At 39.6% G+C, this 14,889-nt stretch overlaps 2 protein-coding genes across 8 annotated transcripts in view; both read right to left on the bottom strand.

The window, feature by feature from the left end:
- MSS51 (MSS51 mitochondrial translational activator) lies at window positions 1-11,904 on the bottom strand. The gene is made up of 7 exons (XM_046655155.1): window positions 9,617-11,904; window positions 4,923-5,167; window positions 4,465-4,620; window positions 3,737-3,861; window positions 2,968-3,534; window positions 2,574-2,667; window positions 1-2,243 (listed from the first exon to the last, which is right to left on the bottom strand). The coding sequence occupies exons 1-7, from the start codon at window positions 9,716-9,718 to the stop codon at window positions 2,024-2,026; spliced, it is 1,509 nt and encodes a 502-aa protein (XP_046511111.1). The 5' UTR covers window positions 9,719-11,904; the 3' UTR covers window positions 1-2,023.
- A 309-nt stretch (window positions 11,905-12,213) lies between these two features.
- Window positions 12,214-14,889, bottom strand: part of PPP3CB (protein phosphatase 3 catalytic subunit beta) — a 42,968-nt gene continuing 40,292 nt past the window's right edge. For all 7 annotated transcript variants that reach the window (XM_046652934.1, XM_046652938.1, XM_046652935.1 and 4 more), the window contains one exon: window positions 12,214-13,831. In XM_046652934.1, coding sequence (XP_046508890.1) covers window positions 13,653-13,831 — 179 coding nt within the window. In that variant the 3' untranslated portion in view covers window positions 12,214-13,652. The remainder of the gene's footprint in view (window positions 13,832-14,889) is intronic.

Genomic DNA, 14,889 nt, shown 5'->3' with positions numbered 1-14,889 from the left:
ACGAGGCTAGCCCCCAATTTTTTTTGATAAAGTCTAATTTACCTGTTTTTATTTTGGTTGCTTATGCTTTTGGTATCATATCTAAGAAACCATTGCCCAATCCAACTTCATTAAGATTTACCCTTATGTTTTCCTCTAAGAGTGTATAGTTTTAGCTTGTTAGGTATTTGATACATTTTGAGTTAATTTTTGTGTATTGTATGAGGTGAGAGTCCACCTTTATTCATTTGCATGTGGATATCCAGTTGTCCCAGCAGCATCTGTTGAAAAGTCTGTTCTTTTCCCATTGAAATGTTTTGGCACACTTGTCGAAGATCAAATGACCATAAATGTAAGGATTTATTTCTTGATTCTCAATTCTATTTCATTGATCTATATGTCTATCCTATGCCAGTACCACATTGTCTTGATTACTGTTGCTTTGTAGTAAATTTTGAAATTGGGATGTGTCAGTCCTCCCACTTTGCAAACATTCTCATTTAATGCTTAATGTATCTCTGGGTACTAGGCATTATTCACATTTTACAGATGAGGAAACTTGGAGAAGTTTAGCTTTCCTATGGGCACAAAAATATTTGGTGGTTGTCCTAGGATTCATATTCAGAACTATATAAATCTAAAGGTAACCAGTAGGCTATGCTTCTTCTATAATCTGGTCCCAATCTACGTTTCAGACTTAATTTATACTAATCCCCCAATGTACTCTAAAGTATTTCCATGCTTTTCTGCCTCTGAACTTCTGCTCCTGTTGTTCTTTCCATCTGAAATGCTCTGCCCTCCATCTGTTGCATAAAATTCTAACTCACAAAACCTTCACCATCACTTAGCAAAGTGATCTCTCTTTTCACGCTATTCCCTTAGTACTACAAGCCTCTCTCATGGTTCTTATTCCACATTACATCTTGTAATAAAGGTAACTATGTATACATATTATTTCTCCTCCTAGGTTAAGAATAAGGACCATATCTTATTCACCTTTGTATCTCCTCAAAGCCCTAATACAGTACCTTTGACATAGTAGGTACTAACTGTCTTGAATGAATAAATGAATTCTAACATTATCCCTATCAGAGTGGGCAATAAGAATGTATATATGTATTAGGGTTGGAGGTGGAGGCTTGAGGTCATGGAAGGTTGCAGGAAAGAATACCTAGGGAATATCCTAATCCTGAGACTATGACAAAAGAAGGATGACGTGAAATAGGGTATGGTAAAGTGGAGGCCCAAACAGAGAGCTGATGTTTACCACTCCTTTGGCAAGAGAGAATCTTTCAATCTTCAGGTGTTGTGTGTAGACAAGTAATACATGCCAGTGAATAGGAAATAAGATAAAAAAAGTGACTTAAGCAGCCCCAAATTGAGCTTACTGCAGTATAGATCAGGTGATAACAAGTAACTCCAGTATAGTAAAGTCAAGTCTGATATACCCTGGGATATCTAAAATACAACACCAGGACAAAAAGCTGCTCTAGGGTCAGAAGTCCCCAGGAGAAAATAGGAAATTGAGACATTTATTTCAAAAAAGCCAGGAAATAGAACAGTGTGCCAATCCTCACAACCTCCTCCCTGTTCCCAACCATTTCTCTGACTTGCCCATTCTCACACCACTTCAAGTCATTAACACTTCTCCATTTTTTAGCCCAAACTGCTGGATAAGAAGAAAGTCTTTTTCAGAAGAATAAGGTGCTATTCTTCTCCTTGGTGCCATCTGGTTCAAGTCAAAAGGTATAACTTTCTCATAAAGGAAACAGTTAGAACTCTATGCTTTGGAAAGACTGACATCAGGGCCTCTTGCCATGCAATAAATCTAGAATCCTGTCTCTAGAAGGCACTTGTGGCTAACTTCTTAGAAATGAGTCACATAATACAGGAGCTCCCATTCAGCTTAGAATCTTTACCTGGACAAGTGAAAAGGTTTAGAAAATAGTGGGTTTCAAAGTTGGCAACAACCTGGCATCAGCAGGGTAATTTCATCACAATCTCTCCATTTTCTAGACATCCAGTCAGGATCTGGTTAAGCTATTTAAACCCCACCATCTACTTTCTCTTCCAATTGCCTTTTATCCAGCTGGCAGGAGCTTCCAAGAAACATGATATAGTAGGCACTGCAGTATACGGGCTGCTTGTTGGGATTGGAATAGACCTGTTCAGGTTTGAGAGATGCAAAAGGGTTAGCTCCATAGGCAGTGATGTGTGTATCCAGGTCCACTAGAATCTGCAAAGAGGCTGCCAACTCCTGATGGCTATAAGAGACAGATAAGAAAAATTGGCCTGCTGATTATGAGAGAGTGAGGAGAGAAACTGCTCAGAACTTGACATTTCTAAACTCAGCGATCCCAAAAACTACCTCAGGCTAGACTAGGCAAGAGCTAACCCTCCCTTCCAAATGTCTCACTAATTATCCAATTAACTAGCACAGTACTTTGTTCCAAGGGGATGAGAAAGTCAACTAGGAGAAGGAAGAAAATCCTCACCAGAAGGCAGATGAGCAAAGGGGAGAGAAATAAGCTCATCTATATAAAGATAGGTGTGAGTGAATCAGGGAGGTATCACAAATAGGAAGAGGTCAAAACCTGTAAACAGTAATCAACGTAGGGATCTCATAATCACGAAGTAGCAGGAGGGTGGGCAGCCAAGCCTCCATCAAGTCTGGGGAAGCATGGAAACCTATGGAACAAAAATGGCAATGGGAATAGAGAGAGGAAAGGCTTAGGTAGACCCTAAGCAAGATACTTCTTTGTGTCCACCCCACTCCTCACCTTGTTTACCACCATCACCCACCCCAGGTTCTTCAATGGAAAATTCTGAACATAGGTGTAGCACATATGGCTAATGACCAACCAAGGTCATCGTTATATTGTTTTACATGACCAAATGAATGAGGTTCCAAAGATAGAAGACGCAAGAGTCAGGACAGAAAATTCCCAGAGAAGCCACCCAGTGTTCCCTTGAACCAATGCCTCTTACCTGGATGGAATGCCACCACCAAATCTGGACGGGCTATCTGCCCAGTCTCTACCTGCTCCTCCCAGAAGTCATGATAGAGGCCCTTATGGCCACTAAGCTGAACTGTGCCAGGTTCCAAGGGTGAAGTTGAGGTGCTCTGTAAAAAGCCAGCAGCTATGTCTACACCCACCATGATTACATGGAGGCCAAGGTGTCCAGGAAACATGTAGCTAAGCTCATCATAGTCCCCAGGGCGAGTGAGGAATGTCTCCACATGGGAAGCACCAACCACATGCACTGTGCTTCCCCCAATCTTCCTAACATCTATCCCCAAGGCCCGAAGCCCAAGGCCCAGTGTCAAGGGCCGTGACAGGGCATCTGTCAGCAGCCGCTTCAAAGAGCTCTGCAGGACATCTGGGTCTGGCCTTGGCCGTCCTACACTGGCCCAGAGGGTGGTCATGGCATGACCACGTAGCACAGCATCCAGTGTAGCATCTAGTTGTAAATGCCGCATAGAAAACCAGGTGTCCCAGCCCTGTACAACTTCAGCCAGCCATGGCCAAGGTCCTGAGGGTAGGACAAAATCACCTGCAGGAAAGAAAGAATAAGTAGTGACCTAATCCTTCCCTGGCTTCAATATTCCCTCCATGTCCACTCTCCCAACGTGTGACCAGGAGTGCCCCACTCCCCTGCCCTACCCAGTTCCTCATAACAACATGCTTTCCCATCTTTCCCCTAGTATGACTAACTATGACCATTATGACAAAGTTCCCCAAAACCACCACTCCACCTGTGACCAAAAGCCATTCCATGAGACGATCCACAGCTACAAGACGCAGCTCTTGACAAACCCTCCTGTGTGCTGGCTGGTCTGACCTCTGGCACTCTGGACCACAGTAATAGACATTTCTGCACCTGAGAGAATGAGTCCCAGAAATAATGTTCCTATACCTCAAAGGTGATTGGGAGAGTCTTTGGGAGGGAATTAATATTCCTGCACCTAGGAAGAAAGATCACTGAGTAAGGAAGGTAGGGAGAGGAGTAATAGCTGATGCACCAAATTTGGGGACTATTATTGGGTAGGTGACGCAATAGAGACTGGGAATGTAATTATCCTCTTGGGTCAGAGTGACAACTCAGTCTCTTTCTGGAACAACTCACTTTTTACATCCCTGACGGAAAAAACAACAACAACAACAATAAAATCAGGAGTTTGTAGCTGCCCTCTTATCACAGGTATGGCTCAACCCCAACCTCCCTAGAATAGATATGCTTTTACCCGTGGAGTACTCAAGAGGAGGGAGGTAGAGAAGATTGTACTGTGGTCTCTGTCTGACCTTTCCATAACATGAAAAATGAGGAGCCCAACCCTTTTCTAATCTCTCTGTGGCCTGAATCACACAAAATGAGGAGTTGGCCTTAAGTTATTCTGAAAACTCTAAGAACTTTCCTCCAGCAATGAGGTCTTAGAACAGGATCATTTCTGGATATCTCCCCTATTAGCCCCCAACTAGTCACCTCTTGCATTGCCGGAGGACCTTGGAGTCTGAGAGGCCACTAGGGAGTGCTCTACAGTAAGCACAGAATCGGAATGTGTCCTCCATCTTCTGGAACATTTCTTGAGGGCATCGAAATCCAAAGCCTGACACAGGAGTACCCCCATCTACCACCAACCTGCAAAAGACAGCATGGAGAAGGAGTGATAATAGGAAAAAGAATATCTCCAAAATCTCTCATGAACCCTACCTTGCCTCCTATATATTTCTACCTACTCCCATGTAACCTACTCCCATCATTTCTCACTTAAGCAAATTATATTTCTTCTATAGTAATAAAACTAGCAAAAGTTAGGATGAGAAAATCCCTCACTCCAAGAACCCCTCATTTGTATATTCTCCAAGTTACTCCCTCTCTACCTTCTGAAATCACTTCTACCGGAGATAATATATCACTCTCTCATAGAGCTAGTCACTCACTTGTATTCTTCATAGCTTTTCATGTTCAGCTTTTGAAGGATCAGCTGCGATAGGCCAGGAACATTATTCTCCAAGGAGAAGAAGCCAAGTGCATCAATGCTAGGGCCAGGTTTTGAGAGGGTCACAGGCACAGAGGTCACAACTGTGGGTGGGGTCACAACCATGGGAGTCACTGATGAGGGAGGTTTCTTGTGCCTTCGTCGCCGGGACCGTGGAGCCATGGCCTGTCCACTGATATCTGGGGACTATATGTAGAACAGATATGGAATGGAATTTCACAAGCTGGATATGTGTTTTCATATGTTTGACCTTTTACTTCTCATTCCAGTCTCTCAGATCCCAGTATCAGTAAGATTTATTTAGTATCTACTGACTAGAATTGATCACCACAGGCAGTTGTGAAAAATAGTGAGGAATAATTATATATAATTATACATATATGTGTTACATATGAAGTTCCATATATAATATAAATATATAAGTAAATAAATGCATATAAAAAGGTCTGTAGGGACCATATAAAACCAATAACAGTGATTAACTCTGAGGAGAGGAAGAGGCACTGGGATGAGAACTGGGTTGATTAAAGTGGACTTTAGATTTATCTGTAATGTCTGACTTTTTTATACAAAGAATAGATTCACATATTATTAGTGTATTTTAAAAATCAACTTGAAAGAGAAGAAAAAGCAACAGAAGTTTTGGCTGTCCAAAACTACCATCTAGTTGGAGAATTAGTCAATCTAATCTAATTGGGGAAGTAAAACATTCATTTTAAAAGACCTATCGTCACATTTATAAGCAATAAACCAAGAAGTAGAAATTAAATGCAAGACAAAATGAGCACCACAATGCTGAGTTGCATAGTCAAAGCAAGTTATGCAAATTATGAGGAAAATTTCCTAAAGTAGTGAGTTTTGAAGTAGAACTAAGCCCACACGCACCCACTACCTAGCAGGAACTCTATGATGTCCTCCTTCCCTGGCTTGACTTCTCCCATTCTTTCCACAAGGACTGAGTAAACAAAAGGGACGATATTGGAAACAATAAAAACATACATTCATTCAACAAATATTTATTGATAAACAGATAAAATCATTTGCAAAATACTACAATGGAAACAAATATGAAAAATATACTTAACATCTAAATGTCTTATAGAGGAATTAAAATTACAAATAAAAAAATTATAAAAATTATAAATTATAATAGAAGGTAGTATATAAATCCTATAAGAAAAGTGAAACTGAAACACTAATGAAAGATCAGAAGAAGAGAGTCTCTTTAGTTGGTGAGCTACAGGAAGACTTTATCAAGCAGGAAGCAGTAGGAATAGACCATGAAAGATGCTAATACTTTTGAATACATAAAGATAAGGAAAAAGGAATTCTAAGCACAGAGAAGAGCATGAGAATAGAAATGTAGTTGGGGGGCCAGCCCGGTGGCGCAGCAGTTAAGTTCCCATGTTCCGCTTCTCGGCAGCCCAGGGTTCACCGGTTCAGATCCCTGGTGTAGACATGGCATCGCTTGGCAAAAAGCCATGCTGTGGTAGGCGTCTCATGTATAAAGTAGAGGAAGATAAGCATGGATGTTAGCTCAGGGCCGGTCTTCCTCAGCAAAAAGAGGAAGATTGGCAGTGGTTAGCTCAGAGCTGATCTTCCTCAAAAAAAAAAGAAAAAAAGAAATGTAGTTGGGAACATTCTGGGAATTAATGAAATAGAATGGTTTGGGTATGATTATTAAGTCTAAAGACCTAAATGTAAGAGCTAAAACTATAAAGTCTTAGAGGAACACATAGGGGAAAAGCTGCCAATTGGATTTGGCAATTTCTTGGATATGACACCAAAAGCACAGGCAACAAAAGAGAAAATAGATAAATTGGATTACATCAAAATCAAAAAATTTTGTGCCCTAAAGGACAGCGTGAAATGGCAACCCACAGAATGGGAGAAAATACTTGCAAATCATATCTGTTAAGAGATTAATAACATCGAATATGTGAAGTACTCCTACAACTCAACAACAAACCACCCAATTAAAAAATGAGCAAAGAACTTAAATATTTCTCCAAAGAATATAGACAAATTGTCAATAAGCACATGAAAAGATGCTCAACATCACTAAGCATTAGGAAAATGCACATCAAAGCCATGAGATACCACTTCACATCCATTAGGATGGCCATAATTAAAAAAACAGAAAATAACAAGTGTTGACAAGATTGTGGAAAAACTGGAACCTTCAGGTACTGATGTAGGAATGTAAAATGGTACAGCTGCTATGGAAAACAGTATACTGGTTCCACAAAAAGTTAAATGTAGAATTACCATAAGACCTAGCAATTTCACTCTTAGGTATAGACTCAAAATAACTGAAAACAGGTACCCAAACAAATGCTTAAAACAAATGTTCATTAGCAGTACTATTCACAAGAGCCAAAAGGTAGAAACAACCCAAAGGTCCATCAACAGATGAAGTAATAAACAAATAAAAAAATATATATATATAATGTAATTATTCAGCCATAAAAAGAAATAAAGTACTGAGATACACTACAACGTGGATGAACCTCAAAAACATTATGCTAAGTGAAAGAAGCCAGACACAAAAGGTCACATTATATGATTCCATTTAGATGAAATATTGAGAATAGGTAAATCCAGAGACAGAAAACAGATTCATGGGGCTGGGTGGAAGGGGGAATGGAGAATAACTGCTTAATGGTTATGGGATTTTCTTCTGGGGTGATGAGAATGTTTTGAAACTAGATAGACGTGGTGGCTGCACAACAATGTGAATGTAACAAATATCATTTAATTGCCTACTTAAAAGGATTAATTTTATGTTAATTTTCCTTCAGTTGAAACAAAGGAAAGAAAGAAGGTACCAATAGAGACTGAAAAGCTAAAAAATTAACCCCCAGCTTAACTGCCTCCAGGGATAGGTAAATGACAGAGGATAAAAATGCTGACAGTGGTTGGTTTTACTGTGAATGAAGTTAACTATTAAAAAGTTCAAATCAGGGATCATGTTTTGTTACAAAAATAGTCTGATATTTAATCCTTCTGGACCAGATCTGTTAGGAAAAAACCTGCAAGAATCATCCAGCTAATATCTATTATTTTATACCATGGCTCTTGCAAATCCCTGTGCTCAGGTTAATGGAGGAACTAATTTATATTTTCCTTTATACTTTCTTTCTCCTTATCCTTTCATTCTACCCCTTTAATCTCTCCCCTTGTCCCACAGATGAATGGATGGTTTCGGAGCCCGCAGAACAGAGATAGCTAAGCTCATCTGCATACCATATCTTTTATGTTCCCACCAATAAAGAAGAAATTAGACCTAAAGTCAGTAGATTATTTTAGGATTTAAGGGTCATGTCTCTTTATTAAAGGGTGCCTTCACACCTTAGGACTCCTTTTCCTAAAACTGACCTGACACCATACATTCTCATCACATTTCCAGAATCACTGCGATTCTAGAAGCAGCATTTATCTGCTCTGTCTACCCAGCTCCCTCAGGCAAGATAAGACCTTCTTAAACTGAAAGAATGGACTCATCTTTTCTTTTTAGGTATGGAGGAAAAGTATCCGGATTCAAGACAACTCAAGAGTCTTGACCAGATGTAACAATAAATATCTTCCTGATGTTTAACCAAAAGCCTTTATGCTGTAATGGAAGCCAATTAAGACCAGAAAGGTACTGCCTCACTTAGCTGCCTTTCCAAAGAGAGGTCTTCCTCCAAGGGAAGATTAACTCTTGGCTCTCTGGGGGCTGGTTCAACTCGCTAAAATTCAACAGATCACACAGCTTGGAGACGAGTAGTGCTGGTAAAATCTCTGATGTCATAGTTTCTTGTGTCTACAGCAAGCTCACAATACAAATGAACTAAATTTCTGACAGTAAGGTAAGAAGGTGGGAATGAGGAGCCAGGTCTTTGCATTTGCATCTACATATATCATCAGGCTCATGTCTGACTTTGTATACCCCAGGCCCAGAGGCAGGTTCCCTGGTCCTAACTTTCCTGCAGTGAGCCCCAAGATCCTCTAAATTCAAGGCAGGGGTGGGGCATGGGAAACTGAAGAGATACAAAGGCAAAAAACTGACGGGACAAGGGAGAAGTTGGAAAGAATTAGAAAACTTTCAGAATTTTCCAGAGTTCAGAGTCTACCCCACCTCGAAAGGGAATCGCTTTAACTTTTTTCTAACCATTTCCAGTGACTAAGACAGAGAACACCAACACCAAGGACTGGAGAGGAGAGGAGACATGAACTGGATGCCTAGAAAAATTCTTATCCTTCATCTCCAAATTCCCTAAAATATTAGCCTAGTCCCAGACCTGGGTCTCTCATATTTCTTCCTCCTTACCACCAAAAGCCTCAAGTTTCACCTAAACCACAGTCATCTTCTCACCATCTCCAGATCAGGAAGGTCCATCTAATTTTCTCTAACTCACCAGCAAACACAAAACATCTTTGGGGAGGTGGGGAAGAGAAGGTGAAGCGAAGTTAGTCATTGGGGATTCTCAAAAGGGGTTGGGAAAGAGAAAGAGAAAAGGAGAAATATATTAGGAACATTGCTATTACGAGCACATTCAGCTGCTTAATCAGTGATTAACACTCCCTAGGGTGATAAATGCTTTACTCAACTATAAACTAAGCAAGCAGACGAATGATGGAAAAGTAACTTACCCTGCTAAGCCCTCGGCTTCCTTCCTGCTCGTTCTTCCAAGTGAAGTGAATGCTTGACCTTCTCAGGTCTAGGTTGTGGCTGACTTGCAGCTGTCCTTTCATATCACTTTCCTTTGTAAACTGCTGAAATGCTGAGTCTCTGTCATTAGGTGTGCCCTGCCAACCAGACAGACGACGCTGAATTCTCCCTAACGAGGCAAGTAGGGACCTGGCCCCCTGCCTGTGGAACTTGTCTCTTTCTGACCTTCCTTCTCCGCCAGGAAGGCTCAGAACTCTCTCAACACTCCTGAACGCACCCAAGACCAGGCAGGCTGAGGAAAAATGAAGCCTACTGTTTCCTGAACCCCTCTCATTAAGGCAGTATTTCTATTTTCAGGCCAGAGCATCAGGAAAAAACCCTTGGGATTAGTTTAGAAGTCAGTATTTGGTATTTGGTTGGGAAGAGTAGGCACTAGCTCAGAGGAACAGGAACCCCTGGAGTTCTGGATGTCAATCTAGACCCAGGATGAGTTCCCCCAAGCTCAAAGTCCTTTTTAGCATAACAAACACTGCTCAAACACAACTCAACAATGACCAATCTAGGCTTAAGCACAAATATAATAACCAGGAAAGGAAAATAGAAATGGTTACTTAATGGTATAGAAGGAAATCAATTTTAGGGGAAACATCCAGAATTAATTTGTAAATTTCACTTTCCCTGAAAGGAGAGCAAGATACTTTCTGAGTCATTATAATCAGGGGCACTCCACTTGTTTGTGTATTTCAAAAGAGGAATAAATATTTCTGGAATATTAAAGTAAGCAAGACCAAAATATTAAGGACTAAAAATGCATACTATTTCTAGGAACAGAAAATAGAAAAGAATCAACCCAAACACCTTCTCATTTCTTCTGTAATAGATGTGATCCATCCACATTCCAGGCTCCTTTTCACTTAGAACTGTCAAGCTCCAGAACCTATCAGAAGTTGTTAGGGTAGTGGTTCCATATGGCTGCAAGACCTGACTTTTTGCTTACATCGGGCCCCAGCTATGTCACTTACCTGCTTCTGTGAACATCATCAAACTGGGGAACAGAACCACTTGCAAAGAGGTCCTGGAATGTGACAAATCAAATCTACATATGAACAGATGCAGAGAATGGATTTCAAAGGAACCCCAAATTGTAGAAAGCACAAGCTACAAGCAGGGAAGGTGAAAGGAAAGTGTTAAGGATGCAACAAAACATTAGATAACATTATGTAGAATAGCTGTGGACAAAGGAAAATCACTTGCAACAGACAAAATTCCTGAATAAAATAGGGGTGATTCATTTAAGCAAAGGCTTCACGCCAATTTCAAATTTAACTGGCAGAACATGTAAAGGTTATGATTTCTGTTAATAATGGCTGAACTGCAGAAGGTATAAGAAGTCAGAGATTATCTTTTCTAACTGAAGAGTGTCACCTTTGAATATAAGAGGAGATAATACATAGAAAAAAATTTGATACTGAATATTAATTTACATTTTCCCATCACTACTACTTGTCTGGTAGACATTTAAATTTACAATTTAGAAAGATCTGAACTTCTCACAATTTGCATTCATCATGAGTTACACTGAAAAAAAACCTTAAAAAATACTTTTATAGTTGATTGCGAAACCAGTTATGAAGAAAGCCTACAAAGAGGTTTCTATTCAACAAGGAGGAAGCGGTCTATGAGGCACTGCTACCACCCTTCACATGTGCCACTTTTTCTGAGTTCCGTTCCTTTCTTTTACTTCTTTTTAAACTTTACCATCAACTCATAATTCTTCTAGTTTGCCAATGATGCTTTAAGTTTGCCCATGATTCCCACAAACATTATACAACTCCAGTGAAGGACCTAAGAGGTAAAGAAGTTCCTGGTACCTGATATACTAAACTCTTAATTTAGAGATGCATAGTTTTCATAAAACAATAACATTAAGAAGAATCTTTTTTGTGTATGTGTGAGGAAGACTGGCCCTGAGTTAACATCCATTGCCAATCTTTCTCTTTTTGCTTGAGGAAGATTGTTGCTGAGCTAACATCTTGTTGCTGAGTAACAAAATTCTAGCCAAAACATTTTCTTTCAATTAAAACTTAAGTGAAACAGTGATTTTAATTATTCAATTTAGGAGGACTATAATAGGCATCCAAAGTTCTCTCATGCTCAGTTACCAATGCTCATCTAAAAGAAGTGCGACGAAAGTTAGAAAAAAAGGTGCAAAATTTAGAAGAATTTAATTCATCGAGCCAGTCCTGATGGCCTAGTGGTTAAAGCTGCTCACTCTCACTGCTTCAGCAGCCCAGGTTTGGTTCCCAGGTGTGGAACCACACCACTCATCTATCAGTAGCCATGGTGTGGCAGCAGCTCACAAAGAAGAACTAGCAGGACTTACAACCAGAATACGCAACTACGTACTGGGGCTTTGGGAGGAAAAAAAATAAAAGAATTTAATTCATCAAATTACCATGAACTATCCATGAGGTAATCTTCTCTGAAGGATGTATCCCAGTTCCATCAACAGGATTTTCTGATTTGCATAAGAAGGTCCAGTTAGACTACATCTTCCAAATAAAACCCAAGACAGAGATAGGAGCAGCGGCCCATGCATGGAATTTATTGTGTGCTACTGTTTATAAAATATTTGAATAGTCCTGCACATGCATAATATTTCCAACTTAGACAGGAGACCATACAGGGTGCACTTTCTGGCAAACAAAACAATAGATGGTTCCGCTGCCTGGAGCTCTGAGTTGTATTCCAGGGCATGAGGGAAGCAGGCCACCAAAGTAAAGGGAAATACCAAACTACAGTGGTAATCAATACAGATCAATAATTGTGAAAAATTAGCACATGATTCCATTTAGTTTAACCAAGCAGTTCTGTAACTATCAAAAGAAAATGTTCAACATGCAGTCTTGACTTTTATGCTTCCACTAACATTTGAATGATTGAACAGAACCATTGGTTCTATGCTGCACTGCTTAACCAAAAACACTTCCAGAACATTTTAAAATTTCCTTTGCATCGAAACATAAAAATGATAGAAAGCCAGCAGCAAATCACCCTGGTGGCTATTGAAGCAACTTGAGTACTCACAATAAACTAAAATTTCTCATAACATCTAGGTAACCTATACATGTCGTACCTGTACATCATAGGTCTATATATTAAATATTTTCAAAATGAAAACATGCATACACAAAATACGTCAAGTTTTACAGACATGATTTGAATTAAAATTTACTTTGACAATGTACAAACTTCTTTTAAAGTACCTTAAATGATTAATTCTGTAATTCTTTATAATTTTGAAATTTAGAGGTTTTCTTCTTAAATCTCTGGGGTGTAAATCTCAAAAGATGTGGGCAAAAAAAGATTCTAAATTGGTTTTTGGATTTGTGTTCAAGTAAGAGAGTCTGCCTAGAAATAGGTTATGCATTCATAATTCAAAAATACCAAGACTATATTACAGAATTAGCCACATTTAAGAACTATAAACCTGACATCAGCATTTTGTATAAATGCCAACTGGGTTTCTCAGCATTTTGCCCATAACTCAAAATACAGCTTAGTAACCTCAGAAATGTATTTTAAGACCATGCTAATTCATCCTTTAAAGACATTTCATGGGGGGAAAATGTCCACATGAGCTACTACGATTGCATTTGAAGTCAGGGTTGAAAAACAAAATCTAATTCTACCGAGGGGAAAAAGAAATCTCATTTGTAAACTTAAATGTGTGAACCACAAGCATAAATGGAGGTGTAGTTGCCCTCCACTGGAAATTGCCCCAAGCCCCTTGCTCACTGCTCTCCACATTGGCAGCGATGACCCAGTCTTATCAGATAGCACAACATGTCCCAGGGCCCTCAAGCCTCCATCTAGGAAGGGGCCGGGGTCTCAAAAGCACAATGGTTTCTCCGGAGGGACTGTGACATTTACAGTCAGCTTGGCCAACCCCTCCAGCTCCTCGGGTGATCTGTCCATTTGGGGCCCGAGATGTGAGAGTCCCTGGGAAGCCGTGGGTCACTGGGCACTATGGTTGCCAGTCCCGTGGTTCTCAGTGGCATGTGCGGTGTTCAGAGAATTGAAACCATCTTGCTGTACAGCATCTTTCCGGGGTGGCATTCTCTCATTGATCCTATCCAAACCCTTTGCCTCTTCAAAACTGCAGATTCTATGTGGTGGAGAGAATCCTCGTATTGCTTAACAAAATGCAAATTTGATAAGTCAGTAATTGAAAAACATTTCTGAGATTTCAAAAACATAATTAATGATTTTTAAGAAGAACGAAATTAGCTGTATGTAGCAACATTTAAATCTTACTTTACTGAATCCTATCCCCATTCCAGACTTCCCCTTTAAAATGTGAAATGTTTAAACCTAAATATAAACATGATAACTTCAAAGACGATAAGGTTAACATAACCTTTTAAAAAAAAAACAAACACAAAAATAACCTTCCCTTGCCCCCACAATCAACCTCCAAGCAATGGTCTCAGGGTCTCAGTCTAACTTCTACTACATCAATTATCTCCTACCTCGGACTCTAAGATCACCAATGACTATCATAGTAAGGCGGCAACAAGAGTAGGGGCAAGTGAGGAGGCTAAATAAGGTTAATCCTCGACATACAAATCTGTTCCAAGAGCTTGGGAGGAGAAAGACATAAAGTTAAGTTAAAATTTAGCAGATGAGAACTTTCTTGGAGGTCAAGGTATCATCATGCCATCACCACCAATATGAACTGAAAAAGGTGGGAAATGCCTCCAGAGTTAGATGTGTGTTTGGCTGACAGCAAAAAGTATTTATAGTTTCATATTTTAGGAGTTGTCTTCCTTAATTCACTGGCTATTCACTGCATGTTCTCTGGAAACCAAAATCAAAATAAATGGCAATTCTCCTCTAATTGTTATGGTTTCTCATTCACTTCATCCGGAATGATGCATCCTCCATTATTAAAATATGCATAGAAACAATTTCCACACTACTGGTTATAATCTGCTTGCTTTAATATATGCAATCCTTGGGACTCAGAGTCTGTGCATGTGAACCAAATAAATGGCTGGGGCAGCAAAGCATTCAGTGATGTGTAATATATCAAGCCAACACATTATATACATAAATATAATATTATCAGCAAACACTATCCCAAATTGCAGCAAAAAAAAAAATCATAGTGACAGCTCCTGCACTCTTAAGTGAATTACAGAAAATGAATAAAAACAAACTCAAACCTATATTTAGAGAGGGTTTCACTTAG

This window comes from Equus quagga, chromosome 2 (genome assembly GCF_021613505.1).
Source record: "Equus quagga isolate Etosha38 chromosome 2, UCLA_HA_Equagga_1.0, whole genome shotgun sequence".
Lineage (NCBI taxonomy): Eukaryota > Metazoa > Chordata > Mammalia > Perissodactyla > Equidae > Equus > Equus quagga.
The sequence above is the reverse complement of the archived record's forward strand: the minus strand, read 5'-3'. Positions and strand labels throughout refer to the sequence as shown.

Bases quoted from the DNA above. Each gene is read 5' to 3' on its own strand.
- MSS51 (XM_046655155.1), bottom strand. From the start codon at position 9,718: ATGAAAGGACAGCTGCAAGTCAGCCACAACCTAGACCTGAGAAGGTCA. The intron at 3,862-4,464 runs GTGACTAGTTGG...TCATTCTCTCAG, and splicing joins GTCCTCCGGCAATGCAAGAG to GTGCAGAAATGTCTATTACT. The intron at 3,535-3,736 runs GTGGAGTGGTGG...TCTTTCCTGCAG, and splicing joins GGAATGGCTTTTGGTCACAG to GTGATTTTGTCCTACCCTCA.